Source organism: Rosa rugosa, chromosome 5 (assembly GCF_958449725.1).
Source record: "Rosa rugosa chromosome 5, drRosRugo1.1, whole genome shotgun sequence".
Classification (NCBI taxonomy): domain Eukaryota; kingdom Viridiplantae; phylum Streptophyta; class Magnoliopsida; order Rosales; family Rosaceae; genus Rosa; species Rosa rugosa.
The window spans coordinates 2417430-2439393 of record NC_084824.1 but is presented as its reverse complement, the minus strand read 5'-3'; the positions used below and the strand labels follow the sequence as shown (position 1 = coordinate 2439393).

The window sequence follows — 21964 nt, the reverse complement described above, 5'->3', positions numbered from 1 at the left end:
ATCAAAATTAAAAGCATTAAGCGCAGACAACGGAAATTTCCGTGACCAAGTGGTTGGAGCAGAGGCATCGTGTCCAAGAGAAGTGATCGCATCAGCCATGTATTTATGCAAGTTCTTTTTGTTTCCTTTTAGGATTTCTTTTCACAAATTTGTTTCCTTTTCTTTTTCACAAATCTGTTTCCTTTTGGTTATAATTTTCACAAACAACATTAGTTCTTTTTCCCTCTTCTATGAAGACTTGGATTTGTTAGTTCTCGCAGCCACAAATTTAAGGGCCAACACTTGTTGGGCTATTTGGCGATACGTGTTGAGCCCACATTAGAAATACACAGTGGTTAAAACCCTAGTCTACAGTCCTGTCCGGACTTGGATTTGTAACAACACCTATTGCCGCCCTTGACAAGGAAACAATCACTGCCTGATGGGTTCCAACGAAGACAGTCGAAAACCACCGAAGCGCCGCCGCGCACGGATGAGTGCCATTTTGCCTCAACCCCATATGATTTTCAGGTTCCCAAAGCCTGAAGACTACGACCACCTCGATGACGACGTAGACGATCATCACCCTCCTCTCTCCGAAGAATCCGATGCATGTTTGGAAACTAGTCCCGATCACAATCCTCGTCATGAAAATGGTACTACCACCAGCTCCAGACCTTCAACGGCGTCGTATTTCGATTGTAACTTGTGCTTCAAATCGGAGAGGCAGCCGGTTGTGACAGTGTGCGGGCATTTGTATTGCCACTCTTGCTTGTGCGACTGGCTGCAGTTTGGTCGGAAATGTCCTGTTTGTGAGGCCAAGGTGGTTGACGGACGCATCTTTCCGATTTATCAATGCAGTGGACCGAGACCGAAGACACAATTGGTGTAAGTACCAGTAAGAGTGAGCTAGAGAAAGATCGATTTTGTGGAGTATTTGTTTGAGAATCGATCGATCTCTTTGTTAGTTGATGACTTAATGTAGCTACAATACCCGAAGGAAGGGGTTCGATAAAATGCCTATAAGAGATATTTGAAAAATAATTGTTACAAATTTATGGTCTTCAAATATATAGATCTCGTCCCTTCAATAAACATGTATATCTCGTATTATGAATTTATGGTCTTTAAATATATAGATCTTGTGTTTGTGATTTTTCTTTTACTATTCTCATGGTTAGTTTTCTATCCATTTTCAAGAATTTCGCTCTCGGCTGTTTAAGAATATTTAGGAAGTTATCCGGAAAGTTGTTAGAAAATATGTAATTAATGCAATAAAATAATGAAAAGCGAGTAATTAATGCAAGGATTCACTTTCTCGCTATTAGAAACTTTTTTGAGTTTTTTCCATCCTTGTGTTTACCAAACACAACAAAGGAAAGAGTTTCCATTTTCCAAACTCTCCGATCCGCAATCCAAACGAGGCCATAAATAATGTGTAACAAGTTTGTTTATTTCTTGTGCAAATACAAATTTAGAGGCGTATACCTGGAGGCCGTACAATACAGTGCGTACTATCAGAAATTTCATGAAAAACTTGCTCTTGTGAGCACTACACGGTTAAATTCAAACTCCTTCTGATGATCCCCTACAACAATTACAAAATATAAATTGATTGATTGATCGGAAGAGAATACTTCCAGGTTTGTGCAAACAAACTTATTCTTCATGTCTTTGAACTGAACGCACTCTAACTCGGAGAGTTCCTCGTAACTCCATGCTATCATACTTCAGTTTTCTATCGCCATTATATTCCTGGCTTGACTCATCCTCATTTTGGAATATGTATAGGTGATCCCAGTGACCGCACCGCGGCATAACTCATTTTAGGAGTGAGTCTGGAACGTGGTATAACTGCTCTGGCAGCGGGGACGGGGGCTCCTTCTCACATTTTTGATGAGCTAAACAAGAGCACGATTCTCGACTCTCATAAGCGATAGACTCCAATCACCAGGATCAAGATCAGGACCAACCATTGGGAACCAAGGGGGTGATAAGAACTAAAAGTTGGCATGATCTGTGGGGGGTTAATGGGTTTAGAACCAGAGGGCCGGCTAATATAGAGTAACAATGGAGGAGGAGGAGGTGGTTGCCCTAAACTAGGCTTTTATGGGCCTTTCAAACCAACTCTGACCGTTGGATGTAGGGTGACCAACATATCAATGGTTGTTATTGTAGTCTCTATTGTGATTGTATTACTGGTATGAATTCTCTACCATCCTTCTGGCTGGTCAATGTGTTCAGTCTTGGTGCAAATGGTAGCCATGGGTTCTCTGCAGCTATAGGAAGCAGTTCTAGATACTCGATCAGAAGGTATTTACTTCTATGTTTTTTTTTCCCCTTCATTTATTGATTAGTGATTATAAATTATAAGAAATTCAGTTCATTGTAGATACTGATCATTTTAATAAAAGCAGTAGCAATGGTCATGAGTATTTTAGCTGTTTAGAATTTTATTTCTTTCTAATTGTTCTGAAAGCCATGACCAGAACTAGCTACCAAGTCCTACATGTGTGCCTCAGTAAAACCAATTGGTACCAGAATTTGCAAGCAAGTCAAATTGTCTGCCTCAGAAACTCATAGTCCTATTGTTATAGCTTTTTTACTATGTCACTACTTTGATCAAATGCATATGAAACATTTAGTTGTATTGTTACACTCTTTTGGCTGTGTCACTACTCACTACTCGCTTATGTGCATGAGAGTCAAGTTAGATGGAGAAGTTGCAACAAATTAGGCCTCGATGGCCAACATGTGAGCGAACGAAAGCTAAATAGAGTTCGTGTATGGCTCAGATTTTTTCTTGATACTTTCTTCACATACTCATAAGGGACATGTATAATGGAGATGAATCAATAAATGAGTAGTGCTAGAACAAATTAACAGTACACAGCTCACTCTAACACTAATACATGGTCATAAGAGAATCACTCTACCACTAATACATGCTGCTAAGAGAATAAGCTAGAGATTCAACAAAAGCATGCAACAGAATCTCCACACACAAAAAATAGTGGTAACATAATCAGTGCCGCATTAAGTTCAAGGATTCTTCATCTTGATCCTCAACTTTCTGGCTACTTGTGCTGCCTTGGGATGTACTGGTCGCTTACTGCTATCACATTGTTGTATTTCCACCCAATTAATCACTCTAAGTATCAAAGACTGGGGTACTTTTCGCGCATCCCCATCCGTTGTTGTGCCTTTTGTTTTCTTCATGCCTTTCTCCAAAGTCTTCTCCAAGAATTCCATAAACCAGTTCCCAGCTTCTGTTTCAATCTGCTTCCCCAATTTGATTGTACTGGTTAAGCTGCAAGAGTTCAAAGAAACAGCTGGTGGTTTCTTGTTCTCATCATTCTCGCCAATGGTTTCAAGATTCAGCTTTCCAAGGGGAGTGGATGGTGTTTTCCTTTCCTTCTGATTACTAGAGGCTCTCAGCTGTTTCTCGAAACTTGTCTTCTGCTCACCTCTTTCGGGAATGGTTGCAACTGACTTGTACAAAGCGCACCTTCTTTTCGATAAGCTCAATTTCGAGTTCATGGAGTTGTGAACCATTTCGTTTAACACTGCATCTTCTTCTTCTTCTTTGTCTCTCTGCTGCTTGGCATTTGGTGTTTGAGCAGCTGAAGTAGCTGCTTGAACTGAGACCATTTCCGCCACTGCTTGGACAACCTGCTGATGGAATTCGAGAAATTGATCAAAGCAGGCTGCTGGGGCATCTGCTTTAGCTGCTTTGCACAAGTTTGAAAACGTCCTACACGGAAGGAATCATCGAAATTGATCTTAGCAAATGATTATAACTAAGCAAACAAATATCATATGCACTACACAATGTGAGGGGTTTGGTCATACTTGAGTGATCGGACTAAGGCCTCAGTAGCCGAAGCATCTCTCAATGCATTGAGAGCAATCTTTTGAGCCGTCTCTCGCTGCTGCACAGCTTCCTGTAAAACACAAAGCATAAATCAGCACAATGAATCCAACGAAATTGTAAACTAATTTAAACACTAGGGAATCTAGGCCTTACTTTTCCAAGCGTGCTGAGTTTTCCTGGTAAGTTCATAGAAAGACAGAGACTAGTACTGTTGCTGTTGCCGTCATTCGACGCATTAGCAGACTGCGGCTTTGAATTGGAGGTCTTTTGTGGGGTTTGTGCATCTCCAGCCACATTGAGAGACGTTGTCACTCTTGCATTTCGCAAACGCGGTGGTGGAGTTGAGCTTTTCTTCTCCTACAACAAGAAATAGAGAGACACAAAATTCTCTATGAACATCAATGTCTTCTGCCGAATTGGGCTACGTGATTGGTGTTGTGTGTACAAAGTGTAAATTGTATTGAAGAGGAGCAATGTACCTACAGCTTGGTTGAAGGGACTAATCGGAATCCTCGGCTCTCGATCAGACACGCTTTTGCTCCTCGGAAACTTCGACATTGAGGGAGTCACACAGCTCTTCCTCAGCAATGGACTCTCTCCCTTTACATCCCCCATCTTCCCCCCCAAAACTCCACCACCAAACGAGCACCGAACTCCACCACTTGCAACTCTTCCCCTGATCATCGGAGACATCGCCGCATTCCTCACCGGCCGGTCCTTCACCGGAGTACTATAACACTGATCAAAATCCAAATTCTTCAACACCATTGGAGACGAAACCACATCACCCCCATTCAAATCCCAAGACCCTCTTCTAGTCGGCTTCGAATTCGACATCTGCTCTGTTTTGTCTCCTCCCTTCTGTCTCAGACCCATCAACGGCTCCGGAGTCCCCATCAGAGGGTGCCGGCCCGGGAGCGGCTTGGCTCCTTTGACCACCGGAACCGGCGACCCGGGCTCCAGTCTGTCCACATATATAAACTGACCCAGCTGCATCTTGTTGCTCAAAACGATGTCGTCTTGTTCCGACGGGAGGCTGACGTAGATGGAGTGGGAAGAGTCGGAGACCTTGATGTAGAACCCTTGTGTGGGCCAGAGGCTCTTCTCGTCCAGGTCGGCCGGGACTATGTCGGTGACCTGAAGAAGCGAGCTCCGGTGCTCGCCGGTGGGCTTAAGGCCCGTGTTCATGGAGTTGACGAGCTTCAGCAGAATTCCAGGTGCCAGAGCCGCCATGGATTTATTATTATAAGCCCTTTTCGAATAATAATCCCCAATTCTTGATCGAGAGAATTGAATACCCAGATGAGGATTTTGACTGAAATTGAATACCCAGATGATGGATTTGAGTGGAGTGAAAAGAAGGGTGGGATTTTGATCAAGAGAACCAAGATTGGAGAAGATAGGGTTTTTTTGGGGATTAAGAGGAGCCGGTGAGGTTTAAGACGGCTGTTGTTGGCAACGGTAAGTAGGTAGGTACATGCGAAAAGGTTAACTTTTCAAAATTCGAACGTTGCGCCAACGGTCATATTTATTTTTTCATTTTTTCATTTTTCTGATGATAATGACGTTCACGGACTTGGGCCGTCAGCCCGTCACGTAATTATTTTGATTTTATTTATTGCCAAATTGGCCTTGCTCGTGAGTTTTTTTTTTTTCCTTTCAATTTCTATATTGTACACAATAATTTCTTTTCTCTATATTTTTGATACAATTTGTTAGCATGTGTTATGCCTCTTATGAGTGTTGTGAGGACATTGCATGAATTAGAGAGGGTGAGGTAACAATATTACATATAAATTTTGGAGCTCATTCGGTTTGTAGCATAGGGCCGAGCCTAGTCCATCTTATCCCAGGGCAGGCCCGAAAACTTTGCAAGTGCTACAATTTGACTACTCAGAGTGTCAGTCATTCTTAATGTTCCATCTTTTAAGCTTCTGTTATGGCCTAAACTATAAGCCAATTGAACCAGAGACCAAGTTTTAGTCTTAACACTGGTAAGTGAACCGTTACACTGGTTTATGAAATACCAATACAGTCCACCGAAAGAAGATAAACTCAATGTAACCAATGATGGTGCATCATTTATCTTGACATGATGGTATTATTTCAAAACGAAACAAAAGGTAAAAGTTTGAGCAAATTGACAGTTGGACTTGGGGGAGAAGATGATAACTGTTGAAGAAAGCAAAGGTTTTGCTCGACCAATTCTTTCGAAACAACATTAAGTAAATTTCAAAGATCTCACGGTATTCCGGGACTCTTGTTTTGTAATTGTTGACGAGGGACAGGCAAAAATGTCAGGTCATGACCAATACAGACCGAAACCGAAAGCTTGAGAAATATTGAAACAATCATCTATCTTTCTTAAGTTACACTGAAGTTGAAGCAATCAGAGACATGCAAAGAAACAAAATCTGCTATTCATGATCTAGCTTGTACCTAGAAACAGCTGCTCATCGGCCCTGCTATAGAGGGGTTGCAAAACCTGCACATAAACACAATGTACAAGGTGAAAAGTTGAAGGAAAAATAAATCAAGTAGAGTCATGATCTCACAATGTTATGGTATAGTTGGACATGGTTATATAAAATGATCAAAGATCATCATTGCTTATCATAACAAACCCATTATTAAGAGGACCTGAGTTACAAAGGAAGCTTGCATATCTTGTTAACCACCGCAAGAATTAAAATTTGCAAGAGCTTCCATGACGGAGAAATGCTGCCTATTGGCATTTCATTCTAACTATACATGGATAGATTATAATAACAACCTCCATTAACAGTGCATTATTAGAAACTTCTTTTGGTGTAGCAATTTCAACATCAAGCATTCATGTAAACCTAATGCACCAAAGCAATATTTTTTTCAACTCCTAGAGAAGTCTAACCAACTTTAAGGCCCATGGGAGATGCTCGGTGGTGCAAGTCTCATCTAAGTAGTAAATTAGGTGCATCTCATCATTAGTTCATATATGGATAGCTGAGATGCAAGATAAACCTACCCATTATGTATATCAACCCTCCTATATGAAATAAGAATCGAGTTTTACTTCAGTTAGCTACTTAGTGGATTCAGAATGGCCAATAGTCTTATGGCAAAACAAACAACAGAGATGAAATTTTTTGTCATACTCATCTCCCAGCACTATGAACAAGTCAAGCACTCAAGCAGAGGATTCTAACTCTTAACTGCATTATTGTAATATCTGATTCGGAAAGAAAAGATACCCCCAAGTTGCTAAAGGACATCCCAGTCAGGGCATTGTCGAAAAAGCGGGAAACATCTACAATTTGCAAGCACAATGCAACCCTTGAAAACTAGGTGTAGCACAATCCAACTAAACTCCTTTCGAAACAGGTAACAGGAAAACCAAGTGTGTAATATATATCCTCCCCACTCAGTTGAAAACAGGTAACAAGATCTAATTATGCATTCTGTCTTCAGCATTAGAAAACCTTACCAAGTTACCATCCATAGCACGGTAAACAATCATTTATCTTGGTAATAAAGCAAAAGCCTCCTTTACATGTTTTCATACAAAATCTAATTTGCTCCGTACTACAGAACATGGCATGCTCTGGATTCTTGACATGATAAAATGTAATGCGAACTAAAATCATAGGCCACCAAACAAGCCACTCTATGATAACAAAGTAAATTCAGACGGATACCTTCTGATAGGCAGCCCCAGCTGGTATTGTGCAAAGACAGGAGCGAAGTGAACAAGGCAGAAGCAGTAGCACTGTGCAACGGGATCAATGACTGTGCAGCGGCCAACTCCACAGGAAGCCTAAAAGTTGCAACATTAAACAATTTCAAAAGAATGATAATACACAATGTTCATTACAAGTTCATAAAATGAACAAAACAGATTGATCCAACCGAAAATACTCGCAAATTCACAAGCTAGCTCTTCCAATACTATAAATGATATCGTAATGAACTGAGTTCTCAAAATGTGCAATTACAATGAAACCTAAACACCAAGCTTTAGAAGATCAACTCAATAAGCAGATTTTCAACAATTTTGAGCTACTTACCCTTAATAATTTTCACATAACCAACGCAAACCTTGACAAAACACCAAAATCAAATTTCTCTTTCACTGTTTCCAGATTTTCCAAGCAGCCAAACAAGGTAAAAGCCAAGAAATTGACAAATCAAACAGCAACGTACATGAAAAAAAATTAAAAACTAAAAAAACAATAAAACAACCTTGAGAACTTGAGCTTCTGAGTAGCGAAAAAGCGGGAAGTAGATGTGGTTTTGGCGCCAGCGAGTTCACTGAGCTTAAAAGCTTTGGCGAAAGGTGAAGACGACGATGAGTTGAAAAGGGCTTTCGCGGAAGCTGAAGAAAATTGTAGGGTTCGCCTCGCGCAATTAGCCGCCATGTTTCCCCAAGCTAAGCTCAACTTCAGTCCCCTCGGAGCAAAATGAAATCGATTTCCCAGACAAAGGATTCTTTTGTGGGCTGGGCTGGGCCTCAGAGTTAAGATGGGCTTCTTGAGATAAGTGGGCTATAAGATGGGCTTCTTGAGATAAGTGGGGCTATAAGGTTTTAAAAGTTTTGATTTTTGAACAAGGCGGATAAGGTCCGAGTTTAAAGTTTAAACAATCAATTATGGTCGATTTATTAATAAGTTATGAAAGAGGATTTTACGTATTTATGATGACAAGTGTTCGAAAAAATATCCCAAGATCGAAACTTTGCATGAGTGTCAATTTTTTCTAATGTTCCATGTTAAGCTTCAATGTGACCAAAACTGTAAGTTGAGTCAGGGAACAAGTTCTAGGCTTTACACTGGTAAGTGAATCGTTACACTAGTTTATGAAATACAAATACAGTCCACCGAAAGTAGATAAACAATTTAACAAATGATGGCGCATTGTTTATCTTACTTAATACAGGCATCATGCGGTTCAAAACGAAACCAAGCAAATTGACAATTGGAGTTGGATGGAGCAGATGATAACTGTTGAATAAAACAAAGGTTTTGCTCGACCAATTGCTTCGAAGCAACATTAAGCTAATTCCAGAGATAGAGTCCCGGACTCTTTTTTTTTTTCTTTTTTTTTAATTGTCGACGATGGACAGGCAAAAATATCAGGTCATGATCAGTACAGACCAAAAGCTTGAGAAATATTGAAACAATCATCTATCTTTCTTAAGTTACACTGAAGTTGAAGGCAATCAGAGACATGCCAAGAAACAAAATCTGCTATCCATGATCTAGCTTGTACCTAGAAAGCCCTGCTATAAAGGGGTTGCAAAACCTGCACATAAACAGAATGTACAAAGTGAAAAGTTGAAGGAGAAATAGAGTACGTAGAGTCATGATCTCACAAGTCACAATGATATGGGATAATTGGACATGGCTATCTAAAATGATCAAAGATCATCATTACTTATCATAACAAACTGCAAACCCATTATTCACAGAGACTGAGCTTACCAAGGAAGCTTGCATATTTTGTTAACCACCGGAAGAATTAATATTTGCAAGAGCTTCCATGACAGAGAAATGCTGCCTATTGGCATTTCATTCTAACGATACATGGATAGATTATAATAACAACCTCCAGATATATCACTGACTTCTATCACTTTCACCTGGAAATCTAAGAAGACTATTAACAGTGGATTACTAGCAACTTCTTTTGGTGCAGCAACTTCAACATCAAGCATTCATGTAAACCTAATGCACCAAAGCAATATTTATTCAACTCCTAGAGATGTCTAACCAACTTTAAGGCCCATTGGAGATGCTTGGTGGTGCAAGTCTCATCTAAGTAGTAAATTAAGTGCATCTCATCATTAGTTCATATATAGATGGCTGAGATGCAAGCTGTCTTTGAAAAGAGAATCCTACCATTATGTATATCAACCCTCCTATATGAAATACAAATCGAGTTGCTGTTACTTAAGTTAGCTACTTAGTGGATTCAGAATGGTAAATAGTCTTATGGCTAAACAAGCAACAGAGATGAAAAATTATGTCATACTTATCTCCCGGTACAATGAACAAGTCAAGCTGGGAATTCTAACCCTTAACTGCATTACATTAATATCTGATTCAGAAAGAAAAGATACCCCCCAAGTTGCTAAAGCACACCCCAGTCGGGCAATTGTAGAAAAAAGCATGAAACATCTACAATTTGCAAGCAGAATGTGACCCTTAAAAACTAGGTGTAGCATAATGATACACGGGTCCAACTAAACTCCTTTTGAAACAGGTAATAAGAAAACCAAGTTTGTAATATATATACCCTTACTTCACTCAATTTAAAACAGGTAACAAGAACTAATTATGCACTCTGTCTTCGGCATTAGAAAACCTTACCAAGTTACCATCCATTGCATGGTAAACAACCATTTAGCCTCCTTTACATGTTTTCATACAAAATCAAATTACTCCATACTATAGAACATGACATGGTCTAGATTCTAAACATGATAAAATGCAATGCGGATTAAAATCATACGCCACTAAACAAGCTACTGTATGAAAACAAAAGTAAACTCTGACAGATACCTTCTGATAGGCACCCCCAGCTGGTATTGTGCAAAGACAGGAGCGAAGTGAACAAGGCAGAAGCAGTAGCACTATGCAAAGGGATCAATGACTGTGCAGCGGCCAACTCCACAGGAAGCCTAAAATTTGCAACATTAAAACTTGTTCAAAAATAATGACAACACACAATGTTCATTGTCCAAAACAAGTTAATCAAAATAGATTGATCGAACCAAAAATACTTGAAAATCACAAGCTAACTATCTTCCAAAATATGCTTTAAATGATATCATAATGAACTGAGCTTTCAAAATGTCCAATTACAATGAAACCTAGATCAACTTAATAAGCTTAATATACAGATTCCTATCACTATTTTCAGATTTTCTAAGCAAGCCAAAAAAAGTAAAAGCGTTCATTTTCAATATTCTACTCAAGAAATTTACAAGTAAACAATCAAAATAGCAACATACGTGAAAAAAATAAAAAAATAAAAAACAATCCAACCTTGAGAACTTGAGCTTGTGAGTAGCGAATCGAGGAGTAGATGTGGTTTTGGCGCCAGCGAGTTCACTGAGCTTAAAACCTTTGGAGGCGAACTGTGAAGAGTTGAATAGGGTTTTGGCGGAAGCTGAAGAAAATTGTAGGGTTCTTCTCGCACAATTAGCCGCCATGGTTTTTCCACAGCTCCAGTTCAGTCCCTGCTGATCAAAATGAATCGATTTCCCGGACTAAGGACTCTTTTGTGGGCTGGGCCGTAGAGGTTTAAAAAAAATCAATAGATTTCGAGGCCCAATACGGTTTAAGTGGGATGAGGTAAGGGAACTGAACTTGGTAACTGGGGCTATAAGGCCTGCTACAAGCACCTTCCCTTGATTTCCAATATTTATGTTCTTTGTTTCTAACACAGGCGTTGCCAATTTGCCAGCAAAAGTTTCTCCTACTTAGGTACCTCCCAAACTAAGTGGTTGTTTTGATCTTTGCGTGTGTAACTGCCTAGTTTCCGGTAGCTATAAATGTTTTCTCCTTAGAAAGTTTACAGGAAAGGGCTCAGGATGACATCTTTTGTCAATGTAACATATGTTTCCTTGTATAGAAAGAGAACCTTTCAAACTCAAGATATACTACTTGACTTGAGTTGTAGTTTTCTTGTCGCTTTTAGTATGTTAGATTAGAGGTTAGCACCTCTTTAGTTTTTCTGTTTTTTGGGTAGGGGTATGGGCGTTGTCCTCCCTTCTTCTGTTTGTAAATAAATCAGGTTGGGAGGCTCTGCTCTCTCTAATCATATTTTAGCCCAAAAAAAAAAAAAAAAACTTGGCGGGTTATCGTATTTTTGTCATTATGCCAAAATTGAAGAAGAACCCTAACTTTTTACATGCAATATATAACACCAGATAGGGTTCCGCTAAATGTATCAGTCCAAGTCTAGCCGTTCTAAAAGTTATTTATATAAACAGGTTTAAGCATTAAAGAACTCTTTAAGTAATGACATGGCTAAAATCATTGAGCGCAAAGCACTGAACAAGTCAACAAACGGAGGGCCATCTTCATTTCTATACATGGTGCAGTTCTGGGGCACGTTTTGTTTCCAATTTGAACTTGATGGGATAAGGGACTGGTGAGTAATGGGGATGAATGATTAGCATAACGACAGCTATGCCCTTTAATAGCATATATTAAGGCTATTGATATGATCAAAGAGAAGTAAAATCCTTAATGCCCAAAAAAAAAAGAGAAGTAAAATCCTTATGGGACATAGAGATCAGAGATGACATTGAAATTTAGACATATTAAGTCAATGACTAATGAGAGCATGGCAACTGTTTCAGCTTTTGATTAAACTTTCTATCCTCATTCATGTCTCTGCGGTTCTAGTTGGATAAGGGTACACCATGCTTAAGATAGTTTGTGTAAGGAGAGAGAATCAAGGCGGATAAGGCGCGAGTATGAATAATCAATTCTAATCGACTTATTTGTAAGTTATGACTTATGAAAGGGCTTCGTATTTCACATCCCACGCATTTGACAAGATTATGATGACAAAGTGTTTAAAAAAAATCTCCCAATTAAACTGTTTAAGAAACAACGCACTACTAAACTAGGCAAATGCATCTCTTGGTTTCTAGTAAATCAAAGCATACACGGTGTAAGACTTAGAGAATAGGATCTGTGTTCATCGAAGCATACAAATTTAGGATCGCTTAGGTCATCTCTTTTTACTGAGACACACATGCAGGAACCCCGATTTAACTATATATGATCGAGGGTGCATGTAAAAAGATCAGAAAATTTTCAAAACCAGATGTATTTTTGGAGTTACTTGCTACATCACTCAGACATCATCACAATATCAAGGACAACAACAGTTATGCGGTAGTGCAGTTGCATTTAATCCTCTGAGTTCTTCAATCTGCCATGACTCCATCATATACATTATTTTCAAAGACCAGATCGAGCAGAGAGCTCAGATTTTACCCTAACCCTAGTTGCCCTTCACTTCCCAGCTGTTTTCTTCACCCCATTAAATGGCATTCTTGTCTTTTACCTTGAACTTGGCAGGTTTTCCGTTCAACCATGTCATTGCTCTGTCGGGGGTTTAATTCTAGTGTACCGACCACAACAAATCAAACAGAGTAATATAAAGTGCGCTGCTTTCAATCTTCACCATATCTTCAATTAAGCAATGCTTATGATATGTTGCAAAAGCAAATGCAGAGCAACCCTAAAGATATACATACCACCTTCATAAACAGTTAGTTCCGATTCCATAGCTACCGACTTTAATGCAAGTACGTGATGGTCTTAGCTTTGTCTTGTCTTGGTCTCAATCTCAGTAGCCCATCTCTGTATACCAAAGTAGTTGAATCCCAACCATATTTGATCGTCGTCTATTAAAGCTTAGCTCACCAATATCTGTACAGCCCCTGTTTTGGCTCCATAAAACAGAGTGCCTTTACAAAGCTCGTTAAGTAATAATCAATGGTGAAGACTTGACACCAATTATTTGAACCCCATTTCAAAGCTCTTGACTATGAAATAACTATATGGTTGGTTGGGATATTAAAGCCATAGCAATTTGCAGTTTTGGAAGTTCAAAAACTCTCCAGTTTTATACTTGTCAAGCTTGTAAAATTAGCGTACTATATATCTTACTTCCTTATATTTCAGCCATAACATAAACGATGGACCTAGAGATCTGGTATATGGTGCCGAGTACAATCAGCTAGGCATGGAAAAGTGCATGTTCGCCCATGCCCAGAATTAAAATCTGTATAAAGCCTAGGGCTCTAGAGCCATGCATTGTGCATATGTAGCTAGTTACCTCAGGTACTGTGAATAAAACCATAGCAAAATCTGGGTGAAACTGGTGAAGATGGTACATGGGTTGGTTGAAACTCACTATGGGTATTTGAATGGATGAGAAATAGTAACTTTAGTGGGTGAGTTGAAATTTGAAATGATAGCACATTTCATGCATTAATACTCCTCATAAAAAAAATGTCTCCCTCATAGTGAATCCAAGATATGTCCTTGAAGGAGGGTACTGCATAGCATTAAAAGAAAATGTCCTCGACCTAGCAATAATGCCATGAAAGAAAATTCCCAGTTCACAAAATGGACTACTGGGGCTAGCTAGCATCATTGTCGTACGAAGATCATGCTCAATGCAATCAGTGAAAGCCAGCCAAACTCATCTCTTCTCATAAGAATAATGTAAATCGTTTTTATGTATAGCAAACCGAGCAAGCGAATGCATCACTGTGATTAAATTTTTGATGTTTGTAGATAATTTAATGACTAATTGACTACTCCTTCAACACGAATTGTACACCACTTTATAATGTATATTTTAAAATTAAAATCTTGCATCATACTTCGGACTATTATAGATTTTGTAGTTCGTTAGTCTTTGTATCGATTTAAAACTAGATCAATGGATCCGCCACACTTTCGTTTTCTTTGATAGCTGTTGCGCATCAAGGTCGACATTATGGTTTCAGCATTCAAACCTGATTTCAAGTGGGATATATGATTAGATTGTTTAAATATACGAAATGGGTCATCGTAATACTATTATTAGTATTTAGCTATACCTTCGTTTGGTTCAGATACCACTTCAGAGTGGAAAAACTCTCACTTTTGTCGATTCTTTATTATTGCATACGTAGTATATTATATATAATATCTTCATTATATCTAGTTCTGAAGATTTGAATTAATAAATCGGACAATGTATAAAACAATATTTGAAATCATCCTCTACCAAAAGTTCAAAAAGAACCTTTAAAAAACAGATACATACAATCACGTACATTCACACTTTGCCCACAGGTTGTGTTTGGAATGCACCTTCCCAAGTTGTTACCATAATTTTGCCCATATAAATCTCTTAAGGCCGGTTCCTTTGCTTGGGTTTCAAGCATATTTCCAATGCTAGTTTCAATAGGCATGAAGTTTATAAATTTTTTACTACGGGAAAGATGAAGAAACTCACACTTGCGCCTAGTTTTACTTTATTTATTCTATAGTATCTGTGAGGTTTAAACTGATGATTTGCACAGCAAATATTAACCAATATGTCACAGTTCACTGGCAACTCACACTCCTAACTTTTCTGCATACTTGATTGATCAATTGTTATCTCTGAGACAATTCGTAGAACATTTTGCTAGAATCTATTATAAAAGATCTCACATTCTTTATCACCTGGATCCATTTGATTAGATCCAAAAACACTCTATGTGGGTGCTACTATAAATTAAGCCAAAAATTTGGCCATAGATTGTGTGAAACTGTTTGGCTTCAATTGGTGTAGTACTGCCTGGAATTGTGGACTCCCTTCCAATAAACAAAAGAAAGAAGAAGAGCAGTGAGCTCCAACTACAGCTGTCCCTCATGGATCATCTCCTTTCTCACTCCCACACATTTTCCAGCGAGAAGAAACCGTGTGTGGCCCTCTGGACCACCTCATCCTGTATTTACGTATATAATACGTACATATATACTCCTCCATACTTCATTTTCGAATTTTTCTCAACCTTTTGTTTCTGATATTCAATATACTGTACGCATGCTTGTTCCCTTTTGTTTTTTCAGGCAGAAATTTAGCCGTATACGAATGAAATTTGGACAAACACTAATAATTCACGTTAGCAACTTATAAACTATAGTTGTCTTATAAATTAATCACGCTAATGCTTAATCAAACCCATTGGCTTCATTAATCTGGCTTCCAATTATTGAGGAAGCAACATAAGCATTTACCCGAAGATAACATATAATAATTAAGACATGTTCCGAAATGTAAAAGAAAAAAGAGAAAATTATTACTTGATAATAATACAGCTATAAATAATCTAACTCGAACTCGAGCCACCTGCTAACACTTCTTAACACGTGACTCGAGCCCAAATTACTTACCGAAACATGCTAAGACTCTCACACTCTTCAGTCAGCAATGGTCCAAGTCAAGTCATTCTGGAAGATCCAGTGGCAGACCTCGATCCGACCCGGACCCGAGCCAAGAGCCGCAAAGGATCCATGAGTGGGGCTCCAAGCAGACGTGTCCAAGTGACAGATGGCAACGCCGCGGTTGATCTTGGCCTTCGAAGTCGGGTCCAGTAGATCCGCTTCGTAAACCCGGACTTTCGGAACCGAGTGGCAGTAATAGAGTAGGTAAGGGAACAAGCTCTGGTGGCAAGACACGGACTGCGTGACTTTCCCGCCGTTGATTCCTTTAACCGCCCCGACCACCACGTCGCCCTTCGAACCATTGACGTTGTCCGTGGTGCGAACGACGACGTTTCGGCCCAGGACGGACGTCGCGAAATCGATCATGTCCTCGGCCGAGCCGACGCACCGTTTCGTCTCGCCTTTGCTGGGTGCCCTCTCGCATTCCTGCAGGGCGTCGGTGATGATCTTCTCCATGGTGGAGTTGTCCTCGGCGTGGAAAATCCTCTTCAGCTCGGAGACTTTGGCGGTGGCAAAAGGTAATTTGGAGGAGATGGTCCGGGGCAAAAACGACCTTTCGGGCATTTTATCTTTAATGTCGGGAAATGGCATCACAGTTCCTTTTTTGATCATAGACTCCCTGAAGAATTTGCCCGGCTCCACCCACCTTTTCACCAAACTGCCACTGGCGGCCATTTTCGAGGCTAAACTGGACTTTTCACCCACCGAGTATTCCGTGAACTTCGTCGTCTTTTTGTCCTTGTAATCCTTGAAAGTGTTGTTGACGCCGTAGATCTTGAACCCGGTCGACCCGCCCTTGGAGGCTTTAGCGTACCCGGTGAAAGAATCCGACCCGTTGTTGAAACTCTGCCCGTAATTGACGAAATTGACCTTCTCGGAGTTGGAGTTCTTGGCGTACGACTGGAACGAGCTCTCACCCACATTGGCCCGGTCTCTGTAGTTCGAGAACTTCTCCGACCCGCCATTGCCGCCGTCGCCGTAGCTCCTGAACCGCTCGGTAGGATTGTTCTCGTCGTTGCCGTAGTTTGTGAACGTGTCGTTTGGTGCGTTTCCGGATTGGCTGTACCCGGTGAAGTCCGACCCGGCCACATTGGAGCTGGTTCCGTAGCCCGTGAACGCGTTCGGGGCCCCATTGCCGTTTTTGGAGTAGCTAGTGAAACTCTGCTGGCCGGCGTTGGCGTTCTCGCTGTAGCCGGTGAAGGACTGGGCCCGGCCGTTGGAGTCGTCGGAGTAGGAGGTGAATCGGAGGTTGGGGACGTTGGTGGAGTCGGCGTACCTCTTGAAATCGCCGGTCCCGGAGGTGGCGCCGGCGGCGTAGCTGTTGAAGTTCTGGTCGACGACGTTGCCGTCGGCGGCGTAGTTGTTGAACTTGTCCTTGTGGTTCACCGAGTCGCGGCTGTAGCGGCGGAATGAGTCTATAGGCAAGTTCTCGCCGAGCGAGTAGTTCTTGAAGCTGTCGGCTCCGGCGAGCCGATCCGTGCCGTAGTTTGTGAAATTCCGTTCTGAGTAGCCGGTAAAACTCACGTCTCTTTCGTGCTTCTCCAGACTCTGCCCCAAATCGGGGAAGCAGAGGAGCTTGGCGGCGGAGCAGAACTCCGGTAGCTTGGTCTGGAGGGCATTCTGGGAAGCAAGCTTTGTGAAACTAGCGGACTGCACCGCAGTCAATGGCGAGGCTTTGGAGAGCAGAAACGACGGTCCAACGGCGTCGTTTCGGACCTCCTTGTTCCAGTAACGGGTCAGATAGGCCTTGGGCGAAAATGGGTTTTCATCCACGGATTTCCCACCGGCGCTGGCCGTAGCTACCTGCATTGGGCATGGCAATGGCGGATGGGTCAGGGATAATAGTAATACTTATCCAGAAACACGATTGGCACCATAATAATAGAAATAACACGCAGAAAATATTATCATCTGGGTAGAGAAATTTAGATGGCTTACATTGAGAGAGAAGAAGATAGAGAACAGAGAGAGAAGAGTCACGAGGCTGAGTTCTCTGTGCTGCTGCATACCTTTTTTTTTTTTTTTTTTTTTTTGGTTTGTTTGTTTTTTTTTTTTTAATTAACTTATTTTGAAAGGAAGGTTGAGACTTGAGAATGTTGGTGGATTTGTGGGTTTTCAGCTGGTATTTATATTGGTGTGGAAGTGGGTGAGGATTACAAAATGGGTTTGGGCTTTGTGCTTGGCCTACCTGCAAAGTTAGCAGTAGGTCATGTACAACTTCAAAACAAATCCGTAGATCGTGGTGAACAAGTTTTGCATGATCAAAATCTTCCAAACTTTCCTATTGCAAAAGTTTACCAGCTGTCGTTTACGGTACATTATGTATCGATATATTGATTTTATAAAACGATAAACTAGTTCTATTAGGAGATGGTTTACTATTGATGTGCAAGTACGTTAATGAATATTCGATTTTTCCAATTTATTGAATGAGTACATAACTGTGTTATTAATCCGTGGCATTGATTGGAATTTGATATGTTACCTAGTTAAGAGTTAGTCTATAAAATCAGATCAAAATGTTTTTTTTTTTTTTTTTTTTGAACCGTTATTTAAAGTAAATGTGCTGCATCAGATAGCTGGATTCATAAAGGCAGAATCATATAATTCATAAAAATCTCTGTCATATATGATTATTTTCAATAGAGAATCACATATGAAATCCATGCAATAAATAAAAGATTACTAGTTACAAGGAAAGTGAATCAATCTAGCTTAGCTGTAATCAATCTATAATCCACCATGGGGGCAGTCAAATAAACATTCCAGAATTTTGTCTTTGCATAACATCAACAACGCGTATATTCAGAAGAATCGCAAAAAGCTTTTTGTCTAAAACAAAAATATACAAGAGCTACCAGTCACAAATATCGACCCCACTCCAAAAGTTAATTAACGACTTTGTTAATCAGAGAGTTTTACAGTACTCTGCAGTATTGAAATTTCGTTCAATACTGCAGACCGAAGCTGTTATATCAATAATACTTTGTAAACAATTAACGATCTATTGACTTTCTGCTCTAAAATTTCAATATTCTGAAGCACAGTAAAACTCTTGTTTCGTTGAATTAGAGATGCCACGTCATGGGTGCGATATGAGTCCAAAGGCTGCGAAGTGAGAGAGCTCTCTGACTCCGAGTGACTCAGGGGGCGGCACGGAATGAAAGAAAACGTGTTAAGAACACGTGGCGGGCGGGGATTGGAGGTGGGTCGAGATAGTTGACGCGTTTAGCCGCTAATGTTTTTGTAGCGTAATCAGGGATTCTCTTTTCGTGAACCCTCTCTCTCCAACACGAGGCATTATTTGATTGATTTAACCTGGACAGTGACAAAGCTCGTGATAATGGCAGTTTTCGTAGTTTTAACATGAATGCTAGGCTATTTTGGAATTCTGTCCGGCTTAACTCGCATGCTTGATGGTTATTGAAATGATTTGTTTGTTTTTTTTTTCTTTGTTGATAGGTATTGAAATGATTTGTACTTTTGTAGGTCTTGAACTCTTGATCAAGCATGAAAATGAACTCATCAACACGCACGTGCGAGACACCTAATTTATTGGTCGTATTTATGAGGTTTTTCTTGTTTGGTCCGAATATTTATGAGTTAGAAAGAGGCAAGATTTGGGTGGGTTGAAAGTCCTTCCATTATAGGAAAGTAATTGGTGTACATGATGATATCGAACCATCAAGTATAGGATTTCGGATTTCCCATGTTAAACTATGGGTTGAAGTTGTCGCTAGAAATATTTTGAATTTTCCATAATAAATCAAGTATAGACAAGAGTTATGATGTAGAAATGCATGGCCACTAGAAATGCTTTCGTCATCTACAAAATCAACACAACGAAGAGTGTAATCTATTTCAAATGTGCATTATTAGAGTGAAGAAATACAATGGTTAGTAAATCATTCTATTATACTTGGAGGCCGGGCATTGTGATTTGTAATTCAAAATGGCAGTCTGCTTCTACACGGTCTCGTACATGTTTTTGTCTGGGAGACTCATGCTGCTTCATTTTAAGAGTGATTATCTTAATATGATTCAGACGTAAATAATATATTGTATAGGAGTATCGTTTACTATAACCGGGCATGTGGTGGAGGATACATGGCTTTTGTTTTGTTCAAATCTTGGACCATCTTTACATCATAACAGTCGCCTAAAAAATATTTCTAGCAATAACCTCTCCCTCCAGCGGTTAAGCATCCATCTGATACATAATCTATACTATTATTAATAGAAGAGGGTTTGTTTGTTAAAATCAAAAAATAAAAACCCACAACCCACTTTTTACTCCCACTATCTTCTCTTTGTAATGATAGTTTTCTTTTTTATTTCTGAAAAAATAAAATAAAAAATATTTGCACATACAAACCATGTGTGGAGAATGACTAGTTTATAGAAAACCTCTTGCCAATAATGTACATCATGGGTATATCAAATCATATGTTTGTTTAAAAAAAAAACAAAAATATTTTTTCTCAAGTGAAATAAGAAAAAAACAATAGCAACAAATAATTTTCCGACCAAACACAAAAATGAAGAATTCTTTCTTTCATGATTGAGCATCTGAAAGTCGAACTTCCAAATGAGGAAGGATGATCGATCTGGACCTACTGGCCCTGGGATTTTCTATTTATAATTTTATATATGAAATTGATTGACCAACCCCATCTCTTGATCACCATGGACAAACCTTGTATGGAATTATTTCATGGATTTTAATTTCAGCATGTGCGAATTAATATATCATCTGCCTTCATTTTCCTATGTCAATTTAATTAATTTCTTAGCCATATATATATATTACAATCTTATGATTCTTATTGAAAGAAGCTAATTAAGGGAGAAGGGTCTGGTCCATTTGAGCAAGAAAGTAATTGTTGGCTCAAAATCAAAGCATGCGTTGTGCGACTTGTGTCCATGACGGCTAGTACAATATGTAATTATATATCAACGTGATATGTTTGGGCTTTTGGACGTTAAGTAACTTATACACTACATCTACATACCCACAATGCATTCAAGCACGAGCACAGCCTTCGTTGCAGATTTGGGGGTGGGCAGCGAAGTTGGGTGGCGACGGAGGTGAACGCGATGATAAAAGTAAAATGAAAACAACTGAGGTGCAGCCTTCGTTTCTTTTATAAAATGAAAAGAGCCGTAAAATGCGGATGAAAAAATAAATTGCACGAAATTTTCTAAACTTGAGAGTTCTAGACTATGGTTGTTTACGCGAAATATATATCAACATAATCATAGTTATCCATAAATCAAAAAACAACAAAGATCTTCATTTTCCATAACTGTTTTCTTCCCATTATTATACAGCTTTTGCTGTCAGCCAAACTTTAACTTTTACGAAAATTTCACCATGACCGGGACCAAATTCCATATATAGTACTGTTCTGTTGTTCTCAGACACCCTTAAATGACACCCAGTAAAGTTGGCACAAACTTTAATCACTGATTTTCTATTCTACCTGCAATTTTTAATTTCATGACCTACTCTCCTATACTCTCGATCTGGTCAATCAAGTATAAAGCCACCAGACAAAAAATCCATTCAACTTCTGTGTTTTACTCTGCTGGTCACTTTTCTCTTTTTAGTTCAGATCATGTAGTTTATGTTTGATGACTCACTTGATACATTGCTAGAGCTAGACTAGCTAAATTTTAATGTATCGTAGACTTTTCTAATTAAGAAGGGTTTATATCCATATCTCCTCTAGATCTAGATCTATTCAATTCATACTTCTTCCCAGATGAGCACACAAAGATGCTCCTCTAGTACTTCTGCATCTCTCGATCCCTGCTCCAAAAAATGGCATGAATGAGGTCCCTCTTCCCTTATCTCTTTCTCCTGCATGCAGTTTGCTTATTATGAAAGAAACAGATAAAGGGAAACCCTTTTATTCTTGCATTCACATTGTCCAATATCAAAGCAGAAGCATATATTATAACGAATTATTACACTAGCTCGCTTTGAAATGCCTGCTGTCTCTGGACGTACTCTTTTTCTTTGAGCTTTGGTGACCACATTTAAATCATTTGCCTGTTAACCATCTATAGAAAACAGAGAGAATACCAATTATACTATGACTTTAGCTTTGTTTTGATAAGT

General features: G+C 39.5%; 5 protein-coding genes across 5 annotated transcripts; 1 reads left to right on the top strand and 4 right to left on the bottom strand.

The window, feature by feature from the left end:
- Positions 1-421: 421 nt before the first annotated feature.
- LOC133709140 (uncharacterized) lies at positions 422-871 on the top strand. The gene has a single exon (XM_062134775.1). The coding sequence runs from the start codon at positions 422-424 to the stop codon at positions 869-871; it is 450 nt and encodes a 149-aa protein (XP_061990759.1).
- A 1943-nt stretch (positions 872-2814) lies between these two features.
- Positions 2815-5277, bottom strand: LOC133710151 (uncharacterized). Its single transcript, XM_062136157.1, has 4 exons — positions 4337-5277; positions 4007-4210; positions 3832-3923; positions 2815-3733 (listed from the first exon to the last, which is right to left on the bottom strand). Exons 1-4 carry the CDS (start codon positions 5084-5086, stop codon positions 3022-3024), a joined length of 1758 nt encoding a protein of 585 aa, XP_061992141.1. The 5' UTR covers positions 5087-5277; the 3' UTR covers positions 2815-3021.
- A 657-nt stretch (positions 5278-5934) lies between these two features.
- On the bottom strand, positions 5935-8300 carry LOC133710731 (protein NUCLEAR FUSION DEFECTIVE 6, mitochondrial-like). Its single transcript, XM_062136870.1, has 3 exons — positions 8072-8300; positions 7528-7646; positions 5935-6338 (listed from the first exon to the last, which is right to left on the bottom strand). The coding sequence occupies exons 1-3, from the start codon at positions 8245-8247 to the stop codon at positions 6319-6321; spliced, it is 315 nt and encodes a 104-aa protein (XP_061992854.1). The 5' UTR covers positions 8248-8300; the 3' UTR covers positions 5935-6318.
- A 423-nt stretch (positions 8301-8723) lies between these two features.
- On the bottom strand, positions 8724-11096 carry LOC133710873 (protein NUCLEAR FUSION DEFECTIVE 6, mitochondrial-like). Its single transcript, XM_062137005.1, has 3 exons — positions 10876-11096; positions 10390-10508; positions 8724-9130 (listed from the first exon to the last, which is right to left on the bottom strand). The coding sequence occupies exons 1-3, from the start codon at positions 11040-11042 to the stop codon at positions 9111-9113; spliced, it is 306 nt and encodes a 101-aa protein (XP_061992989.1). The 5' UTR covers positions 11043-11096; the 3' UTR covers positions 8724-9110.
- Positions 11097-15567: 4471 nt separating this feature from the next.
- On the bottom strand, positions 15568-17942 carry LOC133709722 (polygalacturonase 1 beta-like protein 3). Its single transcript, XM_062135557.1, has 2 exons — positions 17779-17942; positions 15568-17643 (listed from the first exon to the last, which is right to left on the bottom strand). Exons 1-2 carry the CDS (start codon positions 17845-17847, stop codon positions 15817-15819), a joined length of 1896 nt encoding a protein of 631 aa, XP_061991541.1. The 5' UTR covers positions 17848-17942; the 3' UTR covers positions 15568-15816.
- Between the last annotated feature and the right edge of the window lie 4022 nt (positions 17943-21964).

Coding starts and splice junctions, on each gene's coding strand:
- LOC133709140 (XM_062134775.1), top strand. CDS start 422: ATGGGTTCCAACGAAGACAGTCGAAAACCACCGAAGCGCCGCCGCGCA.
- LOC133710151 (XM_062136157.1), bottom strand. CDS start 5,086: ATGGCGGCTCTGGCACCTGGAATTCTGCTGAAGCTCGTCAACTCCATG. Junction 4,211..4,336: donor TTAGTCCCTTCAACCAAGCT/GTAGGTACATTG, acceptor TTCTTGTTGTAG/GAGAAGAAAAGCTCAACTCC. Junction 3,734..3,831: donor GCCTTAGTCCGATCACTCAA/GTATGACCAAAC, acceptor CCTTCCGTGTAG/GACGTTTTCAAACTTGTGCA.
- LOC133710731 (XM_062136870.1), bottom strand. CDS start 8,247: ATGGCGGCTAATTGCGCGAGGCGAACCCTACAATTTTCTTCAGCTTCC. Junction 7,647..8,071: donor CAGAAGCTCAAGTTCTCAAG/GTTGTTTTATTG, acceptor TGCAACTTTTAG/GCTTCCTGTGGAGTTGGCCG. Junction 6,339..7,527: donor CTGGGGCTGCCTATCAGAAG/GTATCCGTCTGA, acceptor GTTTATGTGCAG/GTTTTGCAACCCCTCTATAG.
- LOC133710873 (XM_062137005.1), bottom strand. CDS start 11,042: ATGGCGGCTAATTGTGCGAGAAGAACCCTACAATTTTCTTCAGCTTCC. Junction 10,509..10,875: donor CACAAGCTCAAGTTCTCAAG/GTTGGATTGTTT, acceptor TGCAAATTTTAG/GCTTCCTGTGGAGTTGGCCG. Junction 9,131..10,389: donor CTGGGGGTGCCTATCAGAAG/GTATCTGTCAGA, acceptor GTTTATGTGCAG/GTTTTGCAACCCCTTTATAG.
- LOC133709722 (XM_062135557.1), bottom strand. CDS start 17,847: ATGCAGCAGCACAGAGAACTCAGCCTCGTGACTCTTCTCTCTCTGTTC. Junction 17,644..17,778: donor CTATCTTCTTCTCTCTCAAT/GTAAGCCATCTA, acceptor TGCCCAATGCAG/GTAGCTACGGCCAGCGCCGG.